Source organism: Ursus arctos, unplaced genomic scaffold (genome assembly GCF_023065955.2).
Source record: "Ursus arctos isolate Adak ecotype North America unplaced genomic scaffold, UrsArc2.0 scaffold_16, whole genome shotgun sequence".
Lineage (NCBI taxonomy): Eukaryota > Metazoa > Chordata > Mammalia > Carnivora > Ursidae > Ursus > Ursus arctos.
This window is the reverse complement of record NW_026622830.1, coordinates 28,416,919-28,439,945: the sequence shown is the minus strand read 5'-3', so window position 1 is coordinate 28,439,945 and position 23,027 is coordinate 28,416,919. Positions and strand designations below refer to the sequence as shown.

General features: G+C 56.8%; 3 protein-coding genes across 4 annotated transcripts; 1 reads left to right on the top strand and 2 right to left on the bottom strand.

Moving 5' to 3' along the window:
* Positions 1-4,768: 4,768 nt before the first annotated feature.
* TMEM239 (transmembrane protein 239) lies at positions 4,769-5,387 on the bottom strand. Its single transcript, XM_026502849.3, has one exon. It carries the CDS (start codon positions 5,370-5,372, stop codon positions 4,914-4,916), a length of 459 nt encoding a protein of 152 aa, XP_026358634.1. The 5' UTR covers positions 5,373-5,387; the 3' UTR covers positions 4,769-4,913.
* A 246-nt stretch (positions 5,388-5,633) lies between these two features.
* CUNH20orf141 (chromosome unknown C20orf141 homolog) lies at positions 5,634-6,732 on the bottom strand. The gene is made up of 2 exons (XM_026502850.4): positions 6,467-6,732; positions 5,634-6,372 (listed from the first exon to the last, which is right to left on the bottom strand). Exons 1-2 carry the CDS (start codon positions 6,730-6,732, stop codon positions 6,135-6,137), a joined length of 504 nt encoding a protein of 167 aa, XP_026358635.2. The 3' UTR covers positions 5,634-6,134.
* A 6,006-nt stretch (positions 6,733-12,738) lies between these two features.
* On the top strand, positions 12,739-19,035 carry CPXM1 (carboxypeptidase X, M14 family member 1). Of its 2 annotated transcripts, none has more exons than XM_026503153.4 (14): positions 12,739-13,007; positions 14,325-14,486; positions 14,664-14,773; positions 14,904-15,043; positions 15,146-15,236; positions 15,839-15,989; positions 16,074-16,162; positions 16,506-16,629; positions 16,713-16,909; positions 16,990-17,169; positions 17,252-17,549; positions 17,737-17,876; positions 18,471-18,573; positions 18,676-19,035. In XM_026503153.4, the coding sequence occupies exons 1-14, from the start codon at positions 12,836-12,838 to the stop codon at positions 18,915-18,917; spliced, it is 2,199 nt and encodes a 732-aa protein (XP_026358938.2). In that variant the 5' UTR covers positions 12,739-12,835; the 3' UTR covers positions 18,918-19,035. The 2 variants fall into 2 exon arrangements, with proteins under 2 accessions (XP_026358938.2, XP_026358937.2); XM_026503152.4 differs by having other exon boundaries at positions 17,252-17,564.
* Positions 19,036-23,027: the final 3,992 nt, after the last annotated feature.

Here is a 23,027-nt window from a genome sequence, read left to right as displayed (position 1 = left end):
TTGTAGTAGATGCAGAAAAAACAAAACAGAACAATTTCATCATTCGATATCCATTCGCAATCAAAACTATTAGCAAGTCAGGAATGGAAAGGAGTTTCCTTAACTGGATAAAGGTGACCAAAATTCTACAGTAATCTACATAATTCTTAATGGTAGCACCTTAGAAGAAGTTCTTTTTAAATCAGGATCAAGTAAAGGTGCCTATGAATAGCAATTCCATATGCCATCGTCTGGGAACCCCAGCTTACACAGTTAGATGAGGACTGCCCAGGGAGAGGCCTGATAACATACTGATAACATCTGGCTTTTAGATGGATGTGGTATCCTTCAATTTAGAGGACTTTATATGACTTTCAGATATGTTACAAGTATTTTGCGAGTATGCAGTATCACATATCAATTTGAAATATTGCAGGTTTTTTGTTAGACATTTAAAGAGACAGGCCAGAAAATATGGTAGAAGCAACAAGATCTTAAATCAAGTTCTTTTATTTTTAAGATGGAAAATATTCGAAAGGTAAGGAGGCAGTATAAAGGGAGCAAGACCCAGATTACAGATGTTTGCTCAGCAGGAAAAAAAACTTGTTTAAATTTGTTGCATCCAAACCCTGACAAAAACTCACAAAGGACAGTTCTTTCCCCTAGGAGGAATGGGATCATAGACTAGGGGTGAGCCGAGAGTCCCGTGACACAGTGAAACCGGCTAGATTGGACCCTTCTCCAGGATTCTCGTGAACTCTGCCCTTGACGCCTCTGGGTGTCTGGCTGGCGGACCCAGGCTGGAGATTTGGGGAAGGGGGTGAGGAGTCAAAGAAGCCCCTACAGTGACGGCAGTGGGCCGAAGATGCCCCTCTCTGGCGGCAGGATCCACCCTCGCCCACAGTGCTAGTGTACCGGCTTGTGAGAGACCTCTCACTTCACTTCCTCCCCACACCCCGACCAAACCCGATTCTTCACTGCCAGGGCGGGAGATCTCCGCTAGAGGGCGCGCCTTGCATCGTCGGTCGCCGGCTCCGCCAGTTGCGATTCCGCGGGGTGCCGACTTTCCGGGGATGGCTAGCAGCTTCCTTTTGTGGGCGCCCACAGCCCTCTGATCTCCGGGTTGTCTTAGCATTTCCTTTTCAGCCTCAGGCCCTTGACCGCCCCGCTCTGCCCTCACGGTCAACGCGCCCGGTTCGACGCCCTCCAGCCGTCGCCCTGGCCCCTCTCCCGCGCACCTGAGCGAATTGCGCAGTGCCCCACACCTGGCTCCTGCTCCCAGAGTGACCTCCCCGAGCCGCGCAGGCCACCTCCCCCTCCCTGCAGAAGCGGGTCTCCACCCTTCCCCTCTGTGGCCTCTCGGTGAGGACAGCCGCTCCCCACACCGCAGAGCCGGGACACAGTTTCCCCGGCACACGGCACACGAGAGTCTGAGAGAGCGCGCCCCTCTCGGCTTCCCGCAGCCGGCGCTTAGAGGATCCTCCGGCGCCGTACACCTCCTCCTTCCAGGGACCCCTCAACCTTCCCCAGGGTGGCCACTGACTACTGTCTCAAGTGGTGGCCCCCGCCCCCTGAGCCCCCTCGACGCCGCCCTCTCGGACCCTCGGTCCCAACCGCTCCTACTCCGTGCTTTCTGTACGTGGGGCGAAGAGTCTTACCCGACGCTCCTGCTCCTAGGCGCCCCCCAGCATATGTGGATGCCCTGTGGCTCCCTCTCCGCTCTCTCAGATGCCACGGCCCTCGCGGCTGACGCCTCCTCTGCTCCCGTCCCTCCTGCCGCGCCTGATCTTTCTGGCCAGGCCACGCGGGTGACTGGTCGCCCACCCCACCCCAACAGAGCAGGCTGCGGGCTGCGGTGCGGAAGGCCGGGCAAAGACACCCACCCAACCCTCCAGGTCACTCAGGCCAACGGGGTGGGGCGGCTCTCCTTTCTAGGCCCAAATGCGAAAGGCTTAGCCTTTCTTGCTGCTAGCCTGTTCATTTGCCCCAGGCTTGCATTGTTAAGCCTTTTAACTCTAAGCGGGTGACTTTATCTACATTTAAAGGAATTTCAGGAATTATGTTCCTGATACCAACATCCCTCACTTCCCTTTTATCTGTCTGTATACTCTCCTCCCCAGTGCCTGCCCCTAGCGTTGGTCTTTCCATTCTGTTTATCTTTTCTTTTCGTGTTCTTGGAAAAAACAAAAAAAGAAGTTTTGCTAGAATACATTTAAAATTGTGTAAAAGGAATTGTATTGTCTCTCATTCAAGTTTCTTTTCTCTCGGTGCTAGGATTTTGAGATCAATAGTATAGCTTCCTCTCCTAACTGCTGTGCCCAGCCACGTCATTTCACCCTTCCCGTCTCCTGCCGCCACCAAGAGCACAACCTTCCCTCTCAAACACATCCCCTTATGCAGTGCTTCTCAAACGTGTGTGGGCATGCGTTCCACCTGGGATCTTGTTAAAATGCAGGCTCCGATTCCACAGGCCTGGGGTGGGGCCTGAGACTCTGCATTTCTAGCCAGCTCCCGGGTGATACCTATACTTCTGGCCCTGCTGGGACCACTCCGAGGAGCCAGACCCTTACTGGCCTCTGTGAGACTTCATGTTGGATTGCTGGGTCACAGGGTATGGGTTGACCTAATCTGATAAACATTGGCCATCAGCCCTGCAGTCCGGCTGTACCACCTTATCCTCTACCAGCAGACACAGGAGGGTGGAGGGTGTATATTCGTGTGGGGTAGGGAAGGCGGCCTTCTCCTTGCTTCTGCCCATACCCTTCCTGCCCCTGTCCCCACAGTGTGTCTGGTCTGGGCCAAAACCTCCTCTCTCCCTCATCAGAATGGCCCCGGGGCTCTGAAGTGATATCCCTGGCCAGCAATGGCCAGCCAAGCCAGTGAGAGATCCAAGACTGACATCCTGGCTCCGTCCCTGACAGGGGCTCTTAAGAACGGGCATTGAGAAGCCCCAGGGTCTTCCCTGCGGTTATATTTCCTCCGTCGAGTTTGCTCGAGCAGCCCACTAAGGTGAACCAGGATTCAAACACACTGGCTTTGCCACTGGCAAACGGCGATCCTGAGCCTGATTCCTCATCTCTAAAATGGGGTAGCATAGCTACAGCTTGGGGCGTGAGGAGTCAGTCCAGGAATTTTGCCCACAGGCCACGAGCCCCTCAGGGGCCCTAAAACAGGTGTTTTTGCCTTGGTTTTACCCTTGGGGAACATGAAGTTCAAGAAGGTTTAGCAATTTCCAGCAAGGCCATGGAGCTAGAAAGTAACAGTGCTGGGATTCAAACCCATCCTCAGCCAACAGCCCAGAGCCCGTGCTAACCAGGAGGCTTCACCACCCCCATGTCCTGCCTTGTCCTTACCACCAGGCCACATTTGAGGGAGAACCCCAAGGAAACGGGAAGGAAAGACAGTGCCTGAGGTTTGGGGCACTGACGCTGAAGACCTCTGACCAGTGGCCCACGTGGTTATGAAACTCCACAGCAAATGGGTTTTAGCAAAAATAAACTTAGGTTCTAGGGGCCGGTTCCCATGGCCTGTATGTTGAGGCGGCAAGAGAGAGGAACTTTGGTTCTAGGGCTTTAGGAGCAGAAGTTTTAGGGTTAGCTATCCAGTGGGGTCACGACTGGAAGACAGGAAGGGTCAGGAACTGGGTGGGAGTCCGGGGGGTGGGTCTGAGCTGTGGGTAGAGCTATCTACCATGGGCCTTACTTGGTAATAACAGGTCACTGTTGTTTGGAGAGTTAGCTGCTGTGTGAAGGGCCAGGATGCTGGGCATGAAGGGATTCCACCTTCCAGACCTTTCTGGAGCTGTGAGCAGCAGTCGGGACAGCTTTGGAAACCCACGGGCTCTGCTTTCTCCACTCACACAGCTGTCCAGGCGTCTCCTGGCACCAGGCCGCAGCCCCAAGCATTTCACAATCAGGAGAGTTCAACATGTGCACGTTTCAAGATTTCATGTCACACGACCTTTTACATTTCGTCCACACCCATCCACCCCTGTTTACCATCAGAGGGCCAAAACTGTATGCATGACAGAGCATTTCTCTGACGGCCTAGGGAAGCTTCCTGCTCTTTCAACCAACCACCTTCAGGGTCAAAAGACCCTTTGAGCCCAAAGATTTTTCTCAGACTTCAATATAATATCTTACAGTTTTCCGGTCTTTACCTCACACATAGGTAGTATTGCCTTTGACTCGCAACAACCCCATGACAGGGGGTTCAAAAGAATTAATTGGCCATGGCCACACATTGTATAAGTGGGGAAATGGGACTTCTTGTTCATTCTTCCATCACAGACTTTAGGAATCTTAAAGTAGGTCTCCTCTGGGATCCTCACTACCCTAGCTGGCCCCCTTCCGAGACTTGGGGATGCTCACTGAGGCAGAAGGCAGGGAGTCTAGGGAGTGGGGGATGCCTGGGCAGAAAGGAGTGGGAGGTGAGTTGGTTGAGGTCTCATGGGGCTTCTGGCCAGCCCTCTCTCAGCTAGGTTCCTGTCAGTGGGCCCTTTCTAGAGCCTGGGGAAAGTGGGGGTTAGTGGAGGGAATGGCCAGTCCAGGGCTACCGAGCTAGAAGTTCTCAATGAGTCCGCAGCTGACACAGCTGAGCAGCTGCAAGAAAAAGGGAGCCCTAGTGGTGTCACTACACCCTGGTGGGAACTCTCGGTGGCTTGGCCAAGCGCTGCCCCGGCTCACCCTTCTGCCCTGCCCCTTCTTCTCAAAGCCCCTGATGCCCCGAGCCAAATACCTGTAGCATCGGCTTGAGGGGGTGGCCAGAGTTCAGGCCAGTCTACCTGGGCAGCTCTGGCCACATCACCCCTGGCCCGAGCAGTGCTGGGGACGGGGGTTCTGGGGCCTGCTGAAGCCACTGCCCTCCCCCTCCCTGGGGCCTCAGGCCCTAGGCCAGGGCTCAACAGACACAGGCAGCGGGATGGAGTTGCCCTTCTATTGCTCCAAGTCCTGGGTGTAGTCTGGGTGCGACATGGAAGTGAGGAGGCCCACGAGGCTCAGCAACGTGGAGAAAAGCAGCAGGAAAGAGGCGGTGAAGAGCAGGGCAGGGAGGGCGCTGAGCACCAGCAGCAGGACAGCGGGCAGCAGGTGGCGCCACGCTGCGGCCACGACAGGCCACAGGGAGCTCAGCAGGTAGGAGCCGGTGGTGAAGAGCGCGTGGCACAGCATCAGCGCCAGCAGCAGGTAGAAGACCCCCTCCAGCCCCCACAGCACACGCTGGAGGGGCTGCCGCCAGCCCGACGTGGCCCACCACTGGGCCCAGCTCCGAGGCACGTGGCACATGCACCAGCGCACCCAGTCCTGCCGCGTGATCCAGGCCGACCAGGGCACGGCCCGTTGCGGCCCCTCGCCGGCCCCGATGGCATCTGTGTCCACTTGCGGCTGCTGCGTCATGGCTGGTGCACCTGGGGAGAGGGCCGGGCCAGCTGCAGGAGCAGCCCTGGAGACGCCTGGGACCTCCGGGCAGGTGGGGGTGCAGGGGTCAGGAGGGTACCAGCGTGGGGGGGGGGGCTGTAAGCTGAGGCTTGGGTCTTACCTCTGGGCAGAGCCACCTAAGTCATGTTGCTTCCTGCAGCACCCAGGATGGCCTAGCAGCCAGAGCGCAGCCCCCTCTCTCCCTTACCCACCCCCCGCCCTCCCCCGAGGATCCCCATTGTGACGCGGGTGGGGGTGGGGTCCAGCCAAGAGAGGAGTCACTGCTGGATGTGAAGCTCACCTGAATCCCTCTCCACGGACCCTCCAGGCTGGCAGCGGTGTCTGGTGAGTCCACAGATGCAGATTCTCGGGCTTTCTTATGGGAAGCCCTTTCTGTATCCCTGTTCCTCCCCTGCTAACTGATCTCCAGTCCCGTTCTGCTCCCCTGTAAGTCCTTCTGGACACTCATTCTCTAGAAACACAGAGGAGGCCAGAATGGCCACCCCCAACTCACAAGCTCAGAGGCGACTGCCACATCCTGCCCTGGGCTCCCTGTCCCTTAGCTCGCCTTCTATTGCTGTCTTAGACTCAGACCCTGGTATCTGCTGCCCATATTGGGGGGCCAAATGTCCTCTGCAGTTCAGGCTGGAGATAAAGGGGAACCCTACTGCCTGCTCAACCCAGGATGGAGGAAAAGGCGATCTGGGGAAGCAGCACGGCCAGTGTATTTCTGGAGGGCACTCAGGCCCAAGGATGGAGGCAAAAAGCTAGGCCAAGCAGGGCCAAGGGCACGCCGCGGGCTCCCAGCAGCAGCCCCAGGCCCAGGAGCAGCAGTAGCAGGGCCTCCTGGGGGCTGAGTCGTCCCGTGACTGCCACTGTAGGCAGGAGTACAGCCCCCTGCTGTCTGGGACCCTCACCGGCCCCCTGACTCTGGCCTCCCGTGAGAAGTGTGTGCTGTGGCTGGCGGAGGCCTGCGGGCCTGTGGAGAGAGAGGGTGGCAGCTGGGCTTCGGGCAGTTGACCGCTTGCTCGCCTGCCTGCACCTGCCTGCCTGCCAGCCTGCTGCACACTTACCAGTGGAGCAGGTCGAAGGCCAGGAAGCTGACCAGTAGCAACAGCAGCAGCGAGGCTGGGCCAGCCGTGGAAAAGACTGTGCGGATTGTCAGCCCCAGTGCCCCCAGCCCGAGGACACCGTCCCAGAGCTGGGTGGTGCTAGAGCTCCAGGGGGACATACATGGACCCACTGGACTACGGGACCCCTCCCCAGCACCCAGGCCTCTGGGAGGGACTGGGATAGGATAAGCAAGGGCTTTGGGCCTGGGTAAGCAGAGCTGGGTCATGGAGGGAGGTGGAGGTGACAGGAAGGACTAGTGTTGGGAGGGAATGGGGGTGGGTGGGTGTGTGGGAGGGGGCGAGGCCCTGGCAGACACTCACGAGTGAGCTCCGTGGGAATCTCCCCCTCCCCACACACCCACCCGCCACACCCTCCTCACCCCCCCCCCCTTCAGTCAGCCGTTCTGGGACTGGGCAGTTGGGGCATTGTGACCTATTGCCAGGAGGGGCCTGGGGTACAGAGGGGGCTGCTGCTGGTTTTGGCCGCCTAAGCAGCTGGTGACTTAGGTGGGGCTTAGCCAGAAGGAAGTCAGTGACTTCTGAGAACTAAGACTCATCCTCTTGCCTTGGCGGATTCTCTGCCCCAGGACCCCCCATGAGGATCTGAGTTACCAGGAAGGCATTCTAACCCCATCATCACATGGGCAGCTGAGCAAGAGAGGAAGGGCTGGTTTCTTTCTCCTGCAGGTTCCCAGAGCTGTGTGTCCAGGGGCAATCATTCAGTCTTCCTGTCGGCAGCTCACCCTCCCCTGAGAGCTGGGAGATGCCTGTGGGCCCTTGTGGGGGAATTTTCAGGACTGCAGCCCCGAAATACAGAGACAGGCTCTGCCAGGAAGCACCCTGAGACTTTCTGGGGCTGGGCTCCCACAGGACTGCTACAGGGTGGGGCAGGAGGGGGCTGTTTCTAAGCCCCGTGGTCTGTGGGAAGTGTTCCAGATCCTGGGATTCCAGAAATGGCATAGATCATGTAAGAGGGCCACAACATAGTAATCCCCAAACTGGAGGTTAAAGTGACCCTCTGAGAATTAAAGTAAGGCAGATGAACGTATAAGGAGGGGTTGATCATCCGAAAAGGAAACCTAGCCCCGTGATAACCGGTAAGTGGGTGGTAGCTACAGAGGTTCCAACACATCTTAGATGAGGGATTTGAGAGGCAAGAGTGGAAGTGGATCATAACTAAGGACAGGAGCCTTGTTCACGTTATCATACTTTGAGAGGAAAATGATGGGACTGGGGAAAGGAGACAGTGGCCATACAGCACTTAGGAGAGGAGACAGCAAGAATCCGGCAGCATATCTGCCTCCAGTAGGTCCTGTCCCAAGACTCAAGCCTGGTGGACTTGACATCATTGGCATAGAGCCAATGGCCCTGGCCCTTGGGCCCATTCATGAATAGCTTTTGCTCTGGCTCTTCCCAGAGTAATAAAGCAATGCCCGCAGAATTCTGAGGGAAAATGATTTCCAACCTAAAAATGTAGATCTGTCCAAAAACTTCTCAAAAATTTGACCTCGCAAACACTCTTTCCTAGAAAGCTACTGGAGGATGTGCTTCGGCAAAACAAGGCATTAAACTAAGAGGACAATGTGGGAGTCGAGAAATGAGGCTAAACACAGGAAAGCGATGATGAGAAAGGCTCAGGATGTCAGCTGTGCTTCCAAGTGAAGAAAGCGAACAACCCAACTGGAATCAAAAGCAAGATGCTCCATGAGGGATGTCTCCAGAAGTGAATGAGATTGATTATCTGCAGTTTTTATTTTCAAAATAAATGTTCAGTTCTGTTGGTCACTTTGGGATTAAATTAAGAATTGATGCCTAGAAAAACCAAGCAAATGATAAAACAAAGTAACTGCTAACTCCAGGGAACACAAAAAGTTGGACAATAATATTTACATGGTCATAATATAAGCACTGAGTATTGACTCCAGTGACTTAGCTCTTCAGGAGAATGGAAGGAGTTTGCTTGTGTACTTGAAGAGATGGGGGGGGGGGGGATGGTAGGCAGGCAAAATCCTTAATTCCATAGCAGGAACTCTACAGATAACATTTAGACGTAGAAAAATTAAGAAATAGCAACAGAAGTATAAATACAAAGAGAAATAACAGAATTAAAAGTGGTTGATCTGGGAATGGAGAAGCATAGAAAAGAGTCTTCTATTGCAAGTTTAAATGTGATTTACCTTTAAAAGTGTATTCTGTAGAATTTCGGCTAAATGGTTTAGTTAAAGAAAAGAAAATTAATATAGGGTCATATTATAGAGATGAGGAATATACCCTCCCAGGATGAATGAAATACCAATTTCCAAATGTTATGTAGATGTGCTCTCGTAGCTTGAGAGAAAATTTCCAGTGACACCATCACACACCATCACACTTGAAAGTTGTGAATCACATGCATTTTAGCTGGAGGTGCTCTAAACCTCCACCTAGCGCGGCAGCCTTTAATGTGCACGTGAATCTCCTGGGGTTGAATCCTCTGGAGATCTTGTTAAAATGCAGATTCTGATTCAGTAGGTCTGGGGTGGGATTCTGCATTTCTAGCAAGCGCCCAGGGGATGCTGGTGCTCTAGGTCCTGGGCTCTCAGACCTTGATGTATAAGAGAGGGAGATAGCTGCGGCAGGTGGTGGGCAGAGGGCATGTAGCCCTTGCATGGACATGCCATGGGAGGGAGTCCCCATCCATGTCCACCTGCGTCATAGGGAGAACACCTAGTGCAGAGGGAGTTCTGCCCCAGCACCAGAAGATTAAGAGGCCCAGGCAGGCAGTAGATTCCACTACTTCTCTCTTGGTGCAGCCAGACACATTAGCCTCCTTTCTTTTCTTGATACTGTTTTATTCCATTCATGTATGTGGGAATAAGAGGACTGTCCGAAGCTGTTTTCCCACCTTTAATTCATCTGGTTAGCTTCAGGGCCCCCAGGAAACCTCGTATGATCTCACTTCATCATCACCAAAACCCTGGGGCTAAGCTATTGTTGTCCCCATTTTACAGACAAGGAAACGGAGGCTCAGAGAGCAAATGACTGTCCCAGGATACCCGCACAAAACAAACAGCAGAAGCGGGTGTGAAATTGAGCCTACGTGGTGCTGAAGTCAGCTCTCCTCTCCACCCCTAGCCACCCGACCACCCCAGAGCCCTGGCAGGAGAGTCCCCGGCCATCCCTTAAACCCCAATCCCTTTTGGGCAGCTGTTTCCACCCAGTCCAGCTCAGTCCTGCTCACTTGTGCTTTGCACCATGTCCTCGCCTTCGCGAGGCCACGGCAAATTCTCCACCAGGCTCCTGGGGCTAGAGATCTGAGCTGCCACCTTCCTGGCTTGGTGCCTTTGCAGCCCGGGTAACCAAGTGGCAAGGACCAAAGAGGGCAGCTGAGCTGGGAGCTGGGACATCCCTGAGAGGATGAGGAAGTAATGGAGGGGCATGAGGAGGTTCTGAGGGGCTTAGGGGGCATGGAGGGCCACAAAAGGGCCCTAAAGGTGTTAATAAGGGCATCGAGGCAAGGGGTAAGAGAGGTGAGAAGAAGGGTGCGGGGGCACAGGGGACACAAGAGGTACCAGCATCCCACAGGTCTGAGCCCCTACGGGATTGGCCCCAAGTGGCCAGCATGCCACATCTCGCCAGTCCCCTGGGGGCAGGTCTCCCAGTTCACGGCCTGGTACCTCTTCTCCCACAGAACTTCATGCTGTTGGCGAGAGTCAACTTCCCTCAGCCTTGCTTGGTCCTCTCTAACCTTGGATACACACAGACAATTTTTTCCCCCCAAAGATTTATTTATTTATTTATTTATTTATTTATTTATTTATTTATTTAAGAGAGAGAGCGAGCAAGCACAAGTGGGGGGAGCGGCAGAGGGAAAGAATCTCAAACAGACTCCCCAATGAGCGCAGAGCCTGACCTGGGGCTTGATCTCAGGACGCATGAGATCATGACCTGAGTGGAAATCAAGAGTCGGATGCTTCGCCAACTGAGCCACCCAGGCGCCCCTACAAAGATGCTTTTTGAGCATGGACAAGAGACCAGGTGCTGTTCTAGGCCCCAAGCTGTGAACATTTGGGTACAAAAAGCTCTTCTGGAGTGTTGTGTACCATTGCTGGGGGCAGGGACCCAGACAGTGAACACATAAACCAAACAACATAATCTCAAACAGTGCTGAGTGTCTTGAAGATAAGATAATAAAACAGGGTGAGAGGACAGAGCATGTTCAGAGGATGGGGCTTACTTTCATCAGAATGGTCAGTGAAGACTTTTGGAAACAGGTGACACTGAAAAGCAATCCGTAAGACAAAAATGCAACCTTGGTGAACCAGTGCAAAGGCCCTGGGGCTGGATGGGTGTTGGTGCATTGGAGGCATGCTAAAATGCCACTGTGGCTGGAGGCATATGAGCCAGGGGAAGAGCCAGGGTGATGAGGCAGGAAACGTGTGGGTGGGCAAGAACTTTCTCATGAAGGGCCTCACAGATGAGCCCCCAGGGACTTAAGACCTGATTTAGCTGCTGTGGGTGGGAGCCTCAGGAGGCCGAGATGTCCTAGGCCGGTGCCCCCTCCACCCCCCTCACACCTACTTGTCAAACTTGGGTGAGGTTGGGACCAGAGACAGAATAGTGGCCAGACTGGGCTTTGGAGGAAGGGAAGCAGCCCTCAGGACCTGTTCAGACCTACTTCCAGCTCTATGGGAGACTGTCCTGACCTCCCCCCGCCCCCCCGCCCAAGCCTCAGTGTACAGTACTGTCTTTCTGCCCCTGACCTGGCCAGCTACTCGCTTCCCGAACCCTTGGGTTGGCTCTCCTTGCATAAGTTCTTTTCTAATCCCCCCTCCGGTGCCTGGGACCTAGCAGTGCTATCCAGGTAGGGCGCTCCAAGGCAGAAGTGAGACCGGGTGGGCCTTCTCCCGGTAACTCTTTTCGGGGGCTCTCTATCCAGAGTGCGTGGGCTGGGCCTCGAGGTGCTCCAGGACTGGCGTGTGTGAGGTCGCTCCTGCTGGTGGCGGGACCTAGTTCCAGGGGTACGGAGAGGGGTTTCTTTCGAGAGATCATGTGAGATCGGGCCGTCAGAATGGTGATCTGGGGTGATTCAAATTGTTTATATAGATAGAGACCCTGCAAACAACAATTGCTCAGGGCGGCATACACTCCAGAGGCTTCCTGGACACGTCTGGGCATCGCTTCTCAATTGGGTATGGCAGTGTCTCCCCGGCGGGCTACTTGCGAGGACAAAGCACCGGCCAGAGGCGCGCAGCGGACTATTTCCTTCCTTCTAGAAAACGATCTGGCTTGGGGGAATCAAAGGGGGCGTGCGAGCCGGGATGGGAAAGGGCCTGCGCTCTCGTATCCCCGGATGTGGGGGGCCCCGCCCACAGAGACCCCCGCTGAGGGCCCCCAGTGGAGAACGAGGAGGGGGTGGAAGAGGGAGCGGGGAGGGCGGGACTGGCGAGCATCAGGCCTCGGTTCCTCCACCTCCGTCCCCAGCCGGCTGGGTATCGGCTCCTCCGGCGTCTCTCCTCGAGTTATGTAACCCCGGAACGTGGCAGCTGGGCGAGCAAAGGAGGAGGGGAGCGGAGGGGAAGGAGGATAGAAGAGAGGCGGGGCCGGGGGAGGGGGTTGGCAGTGGGAAGCACGCCTCTGGCTGGGACTTAGGGTTGTCTTTCAGAAGGATTCCTGGAGGGCTAATCCTCCCCTTGCTTCCCGCCCCATCCCGCGCCTCAGTTTCCCCCTCTTCTTTCTGACCCATCCGCCCTGGGAGGGGGCCTCTAGCTCTGGATAGACTTTCCTCTCGGGTAGTAGTTTCCTCCCCAAAGTTCTCAACTTTGCTACCTTGGCCAAGTCAGTTGGGCTCTCCGAGCCTCAGTTTACCAGTTTGTAAAATGAGTTTTGATTGAGAGGCCACGTGCAAGGCACCTGGCAGGGTGCACGGTGCAAAGTAGGTGCCCACTGTGGGCCGGGTGCCTCACAGGGTTTAGTGAAATCAGGGAGGGGTGCCGAGGGGCTGTGCGGACTGCAGAGGGCCGCGCACGAGTCAGGCGGGTGAGCTCGGGACGCCGAAGGGGGCGGGGCAGGGCCGGTGGGTGCGGAGACCCGGGGCGGCTCTTCGGGGGTCCGCCCCGCGCTCTCTGCCTGGACCCTCCCCTCCCCTCCCTTCCCCTCCTCTCCCCTCCCTCCCCCTCCTCTCCCCTCCCCTCCTGGGTCCGAGGCCAGCGAGAGGGCTGTGGGCGGGCGGAGCCGCAGGGGGCGTGTGGCGGCGGCAGGAAGGGGCGGGGGGCTCCAGAGCACCCGGCAGGAAGAGAAGAACCCACCGACCATCGCGAGCCCCGCGCATCCGCACCTTTGGCTCCCGCCATGTGGGGTCTCCTGCTCGCCTTGGCCGCCTTCGCGCCTGCCGTCGGTGTGGGTCTGGGGGCGCCCGGAGCCTCCATGCTGGGACTTGCGCCGCCCGCTACCACCGAGGCCCGGGGCTCGACCCCGGCCCCGCAGAGCAGCCCGGTACAGCCGCCCGCGGGGAAGGATAACGGTGAGCGCCCGGACCGAGGGCCCGCTTCTCGGGCTGGCCGGTTACCTCCTCTCCCGTCTGCTGTGTGCCCACCCTTCCCCGACACACACACACGCGCTCACACGCTCCCTGCCTGGAGCCTGTGTGCCGACCCTTCCCGGACACACACATCCACTCCCTCCTTCCCTCCCTCCCTCCCCCTCGCTACGGCTGCTGACTCAGCAGCCCCAGTTCCCGGCCAGACCAAGTCAGCAGTCCTGGGATGGAGCCAGTAGGATGCTACCTCTTCCAGCCCCAAACCTTCCCTTTTCACGGATGAGGAAACTGAGACCAGAGGCAGGAGAATGGGGAGAAAGAGGGACAGACAAAAGCGCTGAGACTAAAAGGTGCAGAGCTAGACTTACGACAGAGCTTGAGGGCAGGGGCCGGAAGGAAAGAGGGAGAGCAGGGCCGGGAGTGCTCTTTGCCGGGGCTGCCTGGAGGAATGGGGCACGGGCAGGGGTGGGGGTGGGGGGCAGAGGCAGACTGCCTGACTTCCTGACTTCAGCTGTGAGTGCCTGGAGGAGGAAGGCGAAGGGATGGCAATCAAGGAGGGCTTCTCAAAGGAGGCAAGTGGAACTAGGTTCTGAAAGGTGGATCTTTCTGAGTCAGGAAGAGCTAAAGAGAGACCCCCCCCCCCCAAGAAGGAAACTACAGGTAGAAAGGCCTGGGTCACCAGATACGAAAATGTACAGCCCGTTCTGGAGGTACCCGTGGAGCCCGGGTGGGTGGGGAACTGGTGGCATCCACCCTGTTCAAGGCACTGCACTGCAGGGCAAGTGGGACATAGGTCCAGCCGTGCAAAGCCTGAGCACCGGGCCGGACAATCTGAGGACAGGACATCTCAGCCCAGAGGGCAGATGCAGTGATAGAGGCGGACTTGGGCTCTGGAGCGTGAGATTGGGTCTAGGGCTAAGGAAAGCTCCTGGGCTGAGATTCAAAGAATGGGAATTAGGGAATAAGATTGGGGTGGTGGATGGTATGATGGAGAGGGTCAGCCAAGGCCAAGGTCTGGAGATAAAGAACCAAACTCAGCTCCCTGGAGCAACCAAACAGTTCCTAGTGGCTGGAACTGAAAGGCTGGGAGAGGCTTGCCAAATGTGTAGTCACGTCAGGAAGGAGAAGGAGCCAAGGAAGTGGCGGGAGAGGCAGGTGGGGGTCGGATTTTAAGTCCATGCGAAGGTCTTTAAATACTGGGGGTGGGGGGTGCTGCCGTGGGCTTGCTCCCTTTCTTGGGCTGGCAGACCACTCCACTGGCCATTCTTCCCTCCCCTGGTTCTCCGCCTTCCCGGTCCCCAGGGACCTCAGAACGGCATGTCCGGATTCGCATTGTCAAGAAGAAGAAGGTCATTATGAAGAAGCGAAGGAAGCTAACTAGCCCCAGACCCCTGGTGACTGCCAAGCCTCCAGTGACCACCACCCCTGCAGGAGCCCCTGAACTCCCAGAGGCGGCAGAACCAGGTACTACAGTTCCTGCCTGGACTTGCAGCCCCTGGGCCACATACTAACGTCACTTTTGGCCTCATGGGCGCAGGCATGCCCCCAGCTTGCCCGGCACACGGGCAAGCGTGGGCTCGGCTTCCTACCTGCCCTGACCACTCTCCCTGGTCCTGTCTCACTGCTCTGTCCCTGCCCTAGGCTGTCCCCCTTTGGGCCTGGAGTCCCTGCGACTTTCAGATAGCCAGCTCGAGGCATCCAGCAGCCAGTCGTTTGGTCTTGGACCGCACCGGGGACGGCTCAACATTCAGGTCAGCAGCTCTGGTCAGCCCTCTGAGCAGGGCACCATCTAGGAACTTCTTCCCTACCCCTCCCCAGCCCCCATCCCAGCCCTCTCTGTACCATTCACCTGGGTCTGATCACCGTGTCCTGTGCCCACAGTCGGGCCTGGAGGATGGCGATCTCTATGACGGGGCCTGGTGCGCTGAGGAGCAGGACGCTGAGCCGTGGTTTCAGGTCGATGCTAGGCACCCCACCCGCTTCTCAGGCATCATCACCCAGGGCAGGAACTCTGTCTGGAGGTGAGGCAGGCTCGCCCAGTCCGGGAAGTCATGGGCAGACTCAGGAGCGTGGCGGTGGGTGTCCTGGGGCCACCGATGATCTCTCCCCACGCTTCCTGCCAGGTACGACTGGGTCACATCATACAAGGTCCAGTTCAGCAATGACAGTCAGACGTGGTGGGGGAGCAGGAACCGCAGCAGTGGGATGGATGCGGTGAGTGGTCCCATGGTGGTTGGGGCCCCCTGTAGGGTACTGGGCTGGGGTGGGGCTTCTCCAAGGTCAAGGAATAGATGCCCACTTGGCATCCCAGGAGGAAGGGGGTTGTCAGAATGGGTAGCACCCACCAGGCAGCTTTGGGGGCTAAGCTGTTTTGGAACGTGCCCACATCCTCCCCAGAGACTTTCTCCGGGGGGTGGGGTCCCACTTCATGCCACAGCTTCCTGCTGGAACACTCTTTCTGGTGATGGGCCTCAGAGCCTTTCATCACTTCTCACCTCCTCACGGCTCTGGCTTTCCCATTTCACGGACCCCTTTGTATATCAGACTACACTGCGGGGCCTGGCCATCCCTAGGACTGGCTGCTCCTGAGTGATGGGGCCATATTGATCTATTAATAAGCGGTGAGCAAGCCAGACAGCGTGGCTGCCTGGGGCTCCCCGTTGGCAGGGGGTCTGTGTGTGACCTTGGGTGCCAGTGTCCAGCGTAACCCAGCAGGGTGGGTTTGTTGGTGAGCTTAGAGGCCTGAGTTCTTTCTCTGGCCCTGGGCCAGGCTGCTGGGTTTTGAGCAGTCCCACCAAAGGACTTGATGCCCCCAGGTATTTCCTGCCAACTCAGACCCAGAGACACCAGTGCTGAACCTCCTGCCTGAGCCCCAGGTGGCCCGCTTCATTCGCCTGCTGCCCCAGACCTGGCTCCAGGGAGGCGCGTCCTGCCTCCGGGCAGAGATCCTGGCCTGCCCAGTCTCAGGTAGGCAGTCGGACAAGGGTTGGGTGAGCAGGGTAAAACCTCCAGCATGGATTCCCCCTTTACCACGAGTTCATTCTTCACCAGATCCGAATGACCTGTTCCCTAAGGCCCCTGCATTGGCATCCTCTGACCCTTTGGACTTCCGGCATCATGATTACAAGGCCATGAGGAAGGTCAGACATACCCGTGAGCCAGGAGGGACGAGCTGCCTATCTTAGATCCCCTGCCCACCAGGGCATAACCTGCTAGGACTGTCCTCATGTCCCCACTTCCCCCAGTGTCTCACCCATCTCTCCCGTTGGCCCCTAAACTCTGCCCCAATTTCCCTGGTTATGGCGCCTCCCTTGTTCTAGCCCTTCTTTCTGGTCTGTCACCGCCCCTGTCCTGTATGGTGCCATGGTGTCCCCATCTGTGTGGGCCACCACTGGTTTCTGTGAGTCCTTCCACGGCCACACGTGGCCTGACCCTGGGGTCTAATCTGCCCGTGCCCCATGCTGTGCTATACTCTGCTCCCAGCTGATGAAGCAGGTGAACGAGAAATGCCCCAACATCACCCGTGTCTACAGCATCGGGAAGAGCCACCAGGGCCTGAAGCTGTATGTGATGGAAATGTCGGACCAGCCTGGCGAACATGAGCTGGGTACTGGCAGGTTCTGGGCGGGGAGAGGTAGGCGCAGGGTTGGGTAGTGGGCACGAGCCAGCTTCGAGCCCCCGTGTTCCCAGGAGAGCCCGAGGTGCGCTACGTGGCCGGCATGCATGGGAATGAGGCGCTGGGGCGGGAGCTGCTTCTGCTCCTGATGCAGTTCCTGTGCCGGGAGTACTTGCGAGGGGACCCGCGAGTGACCCGGCTGCTCACCGAGACGCGTATTCACCTGCTGCCCTCCATGAACCCCGACGGTTACGAGACTGCCTTTCGCCGGGTAGGCCAGCCAGTGTGAGGGCCGCCCCGCTCCTTCTGCCCTGGTGCCTGCTCGGCTTGAACGCGCCCCTTCCCTGGCAGGGCTCAGAGCTGGTAGGCTGGGCCGAGGGCCGCTGGAACCACCAGGGCATTGACCTTAACCATAATTTTGCGGACCTCAACACGCCACTGTGGGAAGCGGAGGATGACGGGCTGGTGCCTGACACCGTCCCCAACCATCACCTGCCCCTGCCCACTTACTACACCCTGCCCAACGCCACTGTGAGTATTCCGGGGCCGGGGTGGCGGGCCACCCAGGGGCCCTCGTCTCTGTCTCCCACCCCCTGACCCGCCCCACGTCTAGGTGGCTCCCGAAACGCGGGCAGTCATCGAGTGGATGCAGCGGATCCCCTTCGTGCTGAGTGCCAACCTCCACGGGGGCGAGCTCGTGGTGTCCTACCCGTTCGACATGACTCGGACCCCGTGGGCTGCCCGCGAACTCACGCCCACCCCGGACGATGCCGTGTTCCGCTGGCTCAGCACCGTCTATGCCGGCACTAACCGGGCCATGCAGGACCCAGACCGCCGGCCCTGCCACAGCCAGGACTTCTCCTTGCATGGCAACATCATCAACGGTGCCGACTGGCACACGGTCCCTGGGAGTATGTGGCCTCGGGGTAGAGTTAGCCCGCTGTCCCCGGAACCCTGCCCCCGTAAGGCCGTCTGCCCCGCGCTCCGAGGGCGGCAGTGTCGATTCCCCGCTGGGACGTGTCTCCCAGGGGAGGGCCCCAGGAGGGCCGGGCTCCCATCCCTGCCACCCCCAGGCTGCAGCCTCTGTGGTAACCCTAGGTATGAATGACTTCAGCTACCTGCACACCAACTGCTTTGAGGTCACCGTGGAGCTGTCCTGTGACAAGTTTCCTCACGAGAACGAGCTGCCCCAGGAGTGGGAGAACAACAAGGAAGCCCTCCTCACCTACCTGGAACAGGTCGGATCCGAATCCCCCCGACTCCAGGCTGCCCGCGCCACTGCTGCTGTCCCGTCCGTCCGCTGTCCCTGGGGGTTGCCCCTCCCATCAGGGGGCCTCCCAAGGTCCCCACAGGAAGCACGGTCTGCCAGCAGAGCGGCGTCGGACACCATGAGCCAGGAGGAGTAGACCCCACAGCCATCTAGACCGGGTCCATAGAGCTGTTCCAGAGCCGTCTCAGGAGAGCTGTTCCCAGAAGAGACCCCTTACGCAGGGGCAGGGTGGGGGGACCCTGGCATAGACTCCTCCTCTTCCACGGGAACTGTATCCCTTGTAATGGCTCCGTAAGTATAGTTTCCAAGGGTTCCAGAATGACAAGCCTGATGTCAAGGGTTGCTGAACCTGGGGAAACGCAAAGACAGGCCTTCCTGCCGGGCGTTTGCAGCCCCCCTAGTCCAGGTTTATCAGTCAGGAGTTTTTTTTACCAGAGTATTGCCACCTAGGAACACAGACTCCCATCACCGAGTTTGCCCTGAACAGAGCCAGAAACCGAAGTGAAGGTCACATTTGCGCGCAGAAGGGAAAGGGGTTTGATAGCCTACCCCCCCCCCACAGGTGAGAATGGGCATCACGGGAGTCGTGTGGGACAAAGACACAGAGCTGGGGATTGCTGATGCTGTCATTGCTGTGGAAGGGATTAACCACGATGTAACGACAGGTGTGCGGGGGAGAGGAAGACCACAGAGGTGGGGGGGGGCCTTTAGGCGGGGTCGGAAGCAGAGGATCACGGGATCCTGATCTTGGCCTTCACTCCTGTCAGCATGGGGCGGGGATTACTGGCGCCTGCTGACCCCAGGGGACTACAAGGTGACCGCCAGTGCTGAGGGCTACCACACAGCCACACGGAACTGCCGGGTCCCCTTTGAAGAGGGCCCAGTGCCCTGTAATTTCCACCTCACGAAGACTCCCAAGCAAAGACTTCGAGAGCTGCTGGCAGCCGGGGCCAAGGTGCCCCCAGACCTTCGGAGGCGCCTGGAGCGGCTGAGGGGACAGAAGAATTAACAGCTCCAGGTGAAGAGCCCTGGAGCCTTGGGCAGGCTGGACCTGTCTAGAACTGAAGGAGGGAGGGACAAAGTGGGGGAAGAGGTGCTCCGGCTTATTAAAGCTACTTGGGACCTCAGCCAGTCTTCCTGTGGTCTCTGTGTCAGGCCTGTTCCGCACACGCTTGCTTTTGTCGACTGACGTTTGGAGAAACCATGTGGAAAGAAGATCCCGCCTGGGTTCTTCTTGAACCTAGGGCTTACCAGAGCCATTCGTCCACCAATCACAGGCACTATGACAATGCTCAGAGCCAAGCACGCAAGAAGTCAAGGATAACCGGGGCCCTTCCAACCCCCTGGGGCTCCCAGGCAGGAGAGGGGACAGTTCAGTGCCGTGTGGGGCACACTAAAGGTGGAGGCCGGTTGCCGTGGAAGCATGGACGGGATTACATACGTGGGTGTGAAATACAGCACTGCCGTTCAGCAGGGACTCAGACATCAAGGATGCAACAGATGTGAAGGTTCTCGAAGGTTCGATGGGAGGTGGACCAAGTGTGGGGTATGGACAAAGAGCTCCAAGCAGGAGAGACCAGACAAGGAAGACAGAACAGAAGGGGATGTTTGAATTTGCTTCGCCAGCCATTTTTGGAGAGGGTTGGTAAATGACAAGATTTGATTAGTTTCTTTGAGGCTGAAGGGCAAATTATGCGGCAGTCTGTGTCAGGCCAGGGAAATAGCCCTCTCAGGTATTTCAAGCAGAGGAAAATGTAATGCTGGACATTGGATATAAAGGTTTTGGAAGAGCTGGACGATTAAAAAGAGGGAAGGGAGTTTTACCTAGGAATTGGGCTCTGGACCTCCGGCGGCCACCTGTGATCACTTGTGGTAACTTGCCACGGCCGGAGCCTGAAATAGAATAATTTCTCCCTTCCTGCACATTGTCAGCTCCACTCTATGACTGGCAAAATCTAACTGTAACTGGGGCAACTGGCTGGCTCTGTGGAGCATACAACTCTTGATCTCAGGGTCGTGAGTTCAAGCCCCACGTTGGGTGTAGAGAGTACCTAAAGAAATTAAAATGTTTTCTAGAAAAATCTAACTGTACCCTAGCTTGCAAAGAAGTCTACAAAATGTAGGCTTATCAGGCAAGCAGCCCCTTGCTGATTCAGAGGAGAGTTTGTAAGGGCAGGGGTGGGGCAATCACCAACATGTGAATTGAGCACAAAGACATTGAGGTAGCCTTCTGTAAGGTAAGCCTGCCTAGTGCTGGGCAGTTCTGTTGTCTCTGTTTCTTGAGTTGTCTCTGTCTTCCTTATATATATATATATATATATATATATATATATATATATATATATTTTAAGATTTTATTTATTTATTTATTTGACAGACAGCGAGAGAGGGAACACAAGCAGTGGGAGAGGGAGAAGCAGGCTTCCTGCCCAGCAGGGAGCCTGATGCGGGGCTCGATCCCGGGCTCGATCCCACGACCCTGGGATCATGACCTGAGCGAAGGCAGACGCTTAACGACTGAGCCACCCAGGCGCCCCATCCCTCTCATATTTTCAATCTCAGATCATCGGGAGGAAATTGGTGCTGCATCTCCCATCCCCCCGCTCCCCACCTCCAGCTCCTCTTCGACAACATCACCTTTTTCCAAACAAAAAAGATTGTTTTTATTCATCAGAGTTTACATAATGAAAAGTGCACTTAAGTGCCTAGCTGATTGGCCCAGTGGAGTACAAGATGGGACTCGCTACAGAGGATAATAAACTCACTTCCAATGTAAAGATCTAGGTCCTTGAAAGTAAAAGGATGGAAACGATGTATTATGCAAACATTAATCAAAAAAAAGTAGGAGAAGCTATATCTTTTTTTTCCTCTAAAGATTTTATTTTTAAGTAATCTCTACACCCAACAGTGAGGCTCGAACCCACAACCCCGAGACCGGAGCTGCATGCTCCACCCGCTGGGCCAGCCAGGTGCTGCAGGAGTGGCTAGCTTAATATCAGATAGAGTTGACTTCAGGGCAAAGAAAGTTACCTTTCTATATACATTTCAGATTTAGCAGTTCAGAGGGAGAACAGAGCAGGCTCAGTGTGTTTTGTTGTGTTTTGGAAGTTGGCTCTTGAGTATGAAAAGGGAAGGCCCAAGGAAAGCAGGTGTTGATGCCAAGATGATGTCTTGGAAGGAGACTAGAGGGACAGCAAGACTCCCTCCTTCTCCCCCCTCCATCCCCCCCCCCCAGACCGGCTGAGGGGCCACCTGATCTGGGAGGTGGAGAAAGGAAATTAGGCCCAACCTGGGTGGGGAGGGGAAGGACAGGCACCAGAGGAGGGGCAGCTTTCATAGGCATGGGGGACAACAACGTGGGGCCCTGGGTCCGCAGAGCTAGTGCAGACAACCACCCATCACCCTCCCAGCCAGTGACCGTGCTTGAGTCAAGGTCACGTGTCCACCTCTGTCGCCTGCCTGCCTCAACCGATCTCCCTGGGCAGGTCCCCGCCCTTTGTTTGTCAACAGCCCAGGACACTCCCAAGCAGCCTCACTTGAAACACAAGGGGCGCGCTTGCTGCCCAAGAAGCAGTGGTCCCACAAGGCTCCTAACCCCTGTCCCGGAGGTACTAGAGATGGCTATGGCGGAGGCCCTTCTTGTTCCACCCAGAAACTTCTCAGCAGCCAGTGCCCCCATCCCCTGAGGGGAGCGTTGGCTGCTAACATGGGCAGCTTCCCCCAACCACTACTCTTGGCCAAATGGGAGCTGCTTGACACAGGGGTCGCACGCTCCGTCCTGCCCTGGCAGCCTGTGACCGAGGACGGACCGGCCCGGAGGTCGTATAGCTTTCTCCTTGCCACTGAGAGGGTCCATCTCTGGTGGCCTTCAAGCTCCAGAGCTCCCCCCGGGGTCATTCTCAGCTCTTTCCCCTGCCCTGTCCTCCCTCCCTCGCTGCTTTTCTTCCGGAGAAGACTTTCACATGCACCCAAATCCCCATTTTAGCTCCATTCCAGGGAATCCCACCTAAGAGAAGGGGCTCGTGGCAAGTGCTGAATAAACACGGGAACTAATGGCCGCATAGCCCCCTCGTACAGCAGCAGAAGAGGCCTTGCGGGGGTCCCTTCTCTGCTCTGGCAGCCCCCACTCTGCACATACACACCCCAGGCGCGCACACAGGCACCTAGAGCCCCCTGCCTCCCCTTCTCCACCATCTTCTGCTACGGAGTTGCTCCCCTAAGGAAGTAGTTTGAAGGAATTCTGTCAACCTTGAGGCTTCATTATGAGCCTTTGGTTTTCTGGTGAGACCAAGAGAGCGGGTGTCCCTGCCTCAGTCAGCAAAGTGGGCAGAGAGATGCCCAGCAAGCCGTCTCTCAGTCCCTGCTCGTGGCCTGACCTGACCCCAGGACCTTGGGGGACTTTGTGCTGTGAACCGCGCCAGGGCACCAGCGAGAGGCCTGCCAGGTTTGGGCCCGCTCAGCGGCCACTCCACCACATTCCACCCGGCAGCCACAGTTTATCTTGGCAAGGTGGCCTTCTGGGCCTGGCTCCAAGAACGGCCTACGGAGCAGCCCCAGACAAACCAGCTTTTACCACAGAAGCCAAGGCTGGCTGGGCTTGAGTCCATGCCAGCCCCAAAGTGGCCAGACCCTCCTTCACCCACCTGAAGGTCAACTCAGACTCTGGGTGAGTGGGTGGCTGTGTGGAGGGGAGCCAGGCTCCCAGGTGCGTGGAATCCCAAGATAGGTAACAGGGACAGGGACCCAGGCCAGAGGGCTTTCCTGGACTCCTGGGATGGCTGCCCGACTGTGGAGTGGCCCTCGGCCAGAGTGCCAGACAACCTTGCCATGGGGATGCATCCACACTTCTGCTCTCCCAGGGACCCGGGAGCTTCCCTCAGCTCCCTCAGAGGGGCCCACTGCGCAGCCAGGGAGGCATCGGGACTGCTGGCTGGCAGGGGCTGGGGAAGGAAAGGCTTTGAAGAAACAAGATCCCAGGATGCTGGGCCCCAAGGAACAACAGACTCGCTAAGGCATTTTTCTTTCCCCTTTTAAACACTTGACCCCCTCCTCTCTCAAAGAATAAAATTACCTAAAGAATGTGCAAAAAAAAAAAAAAAAAAAAAAAGGTCTTGTTTCT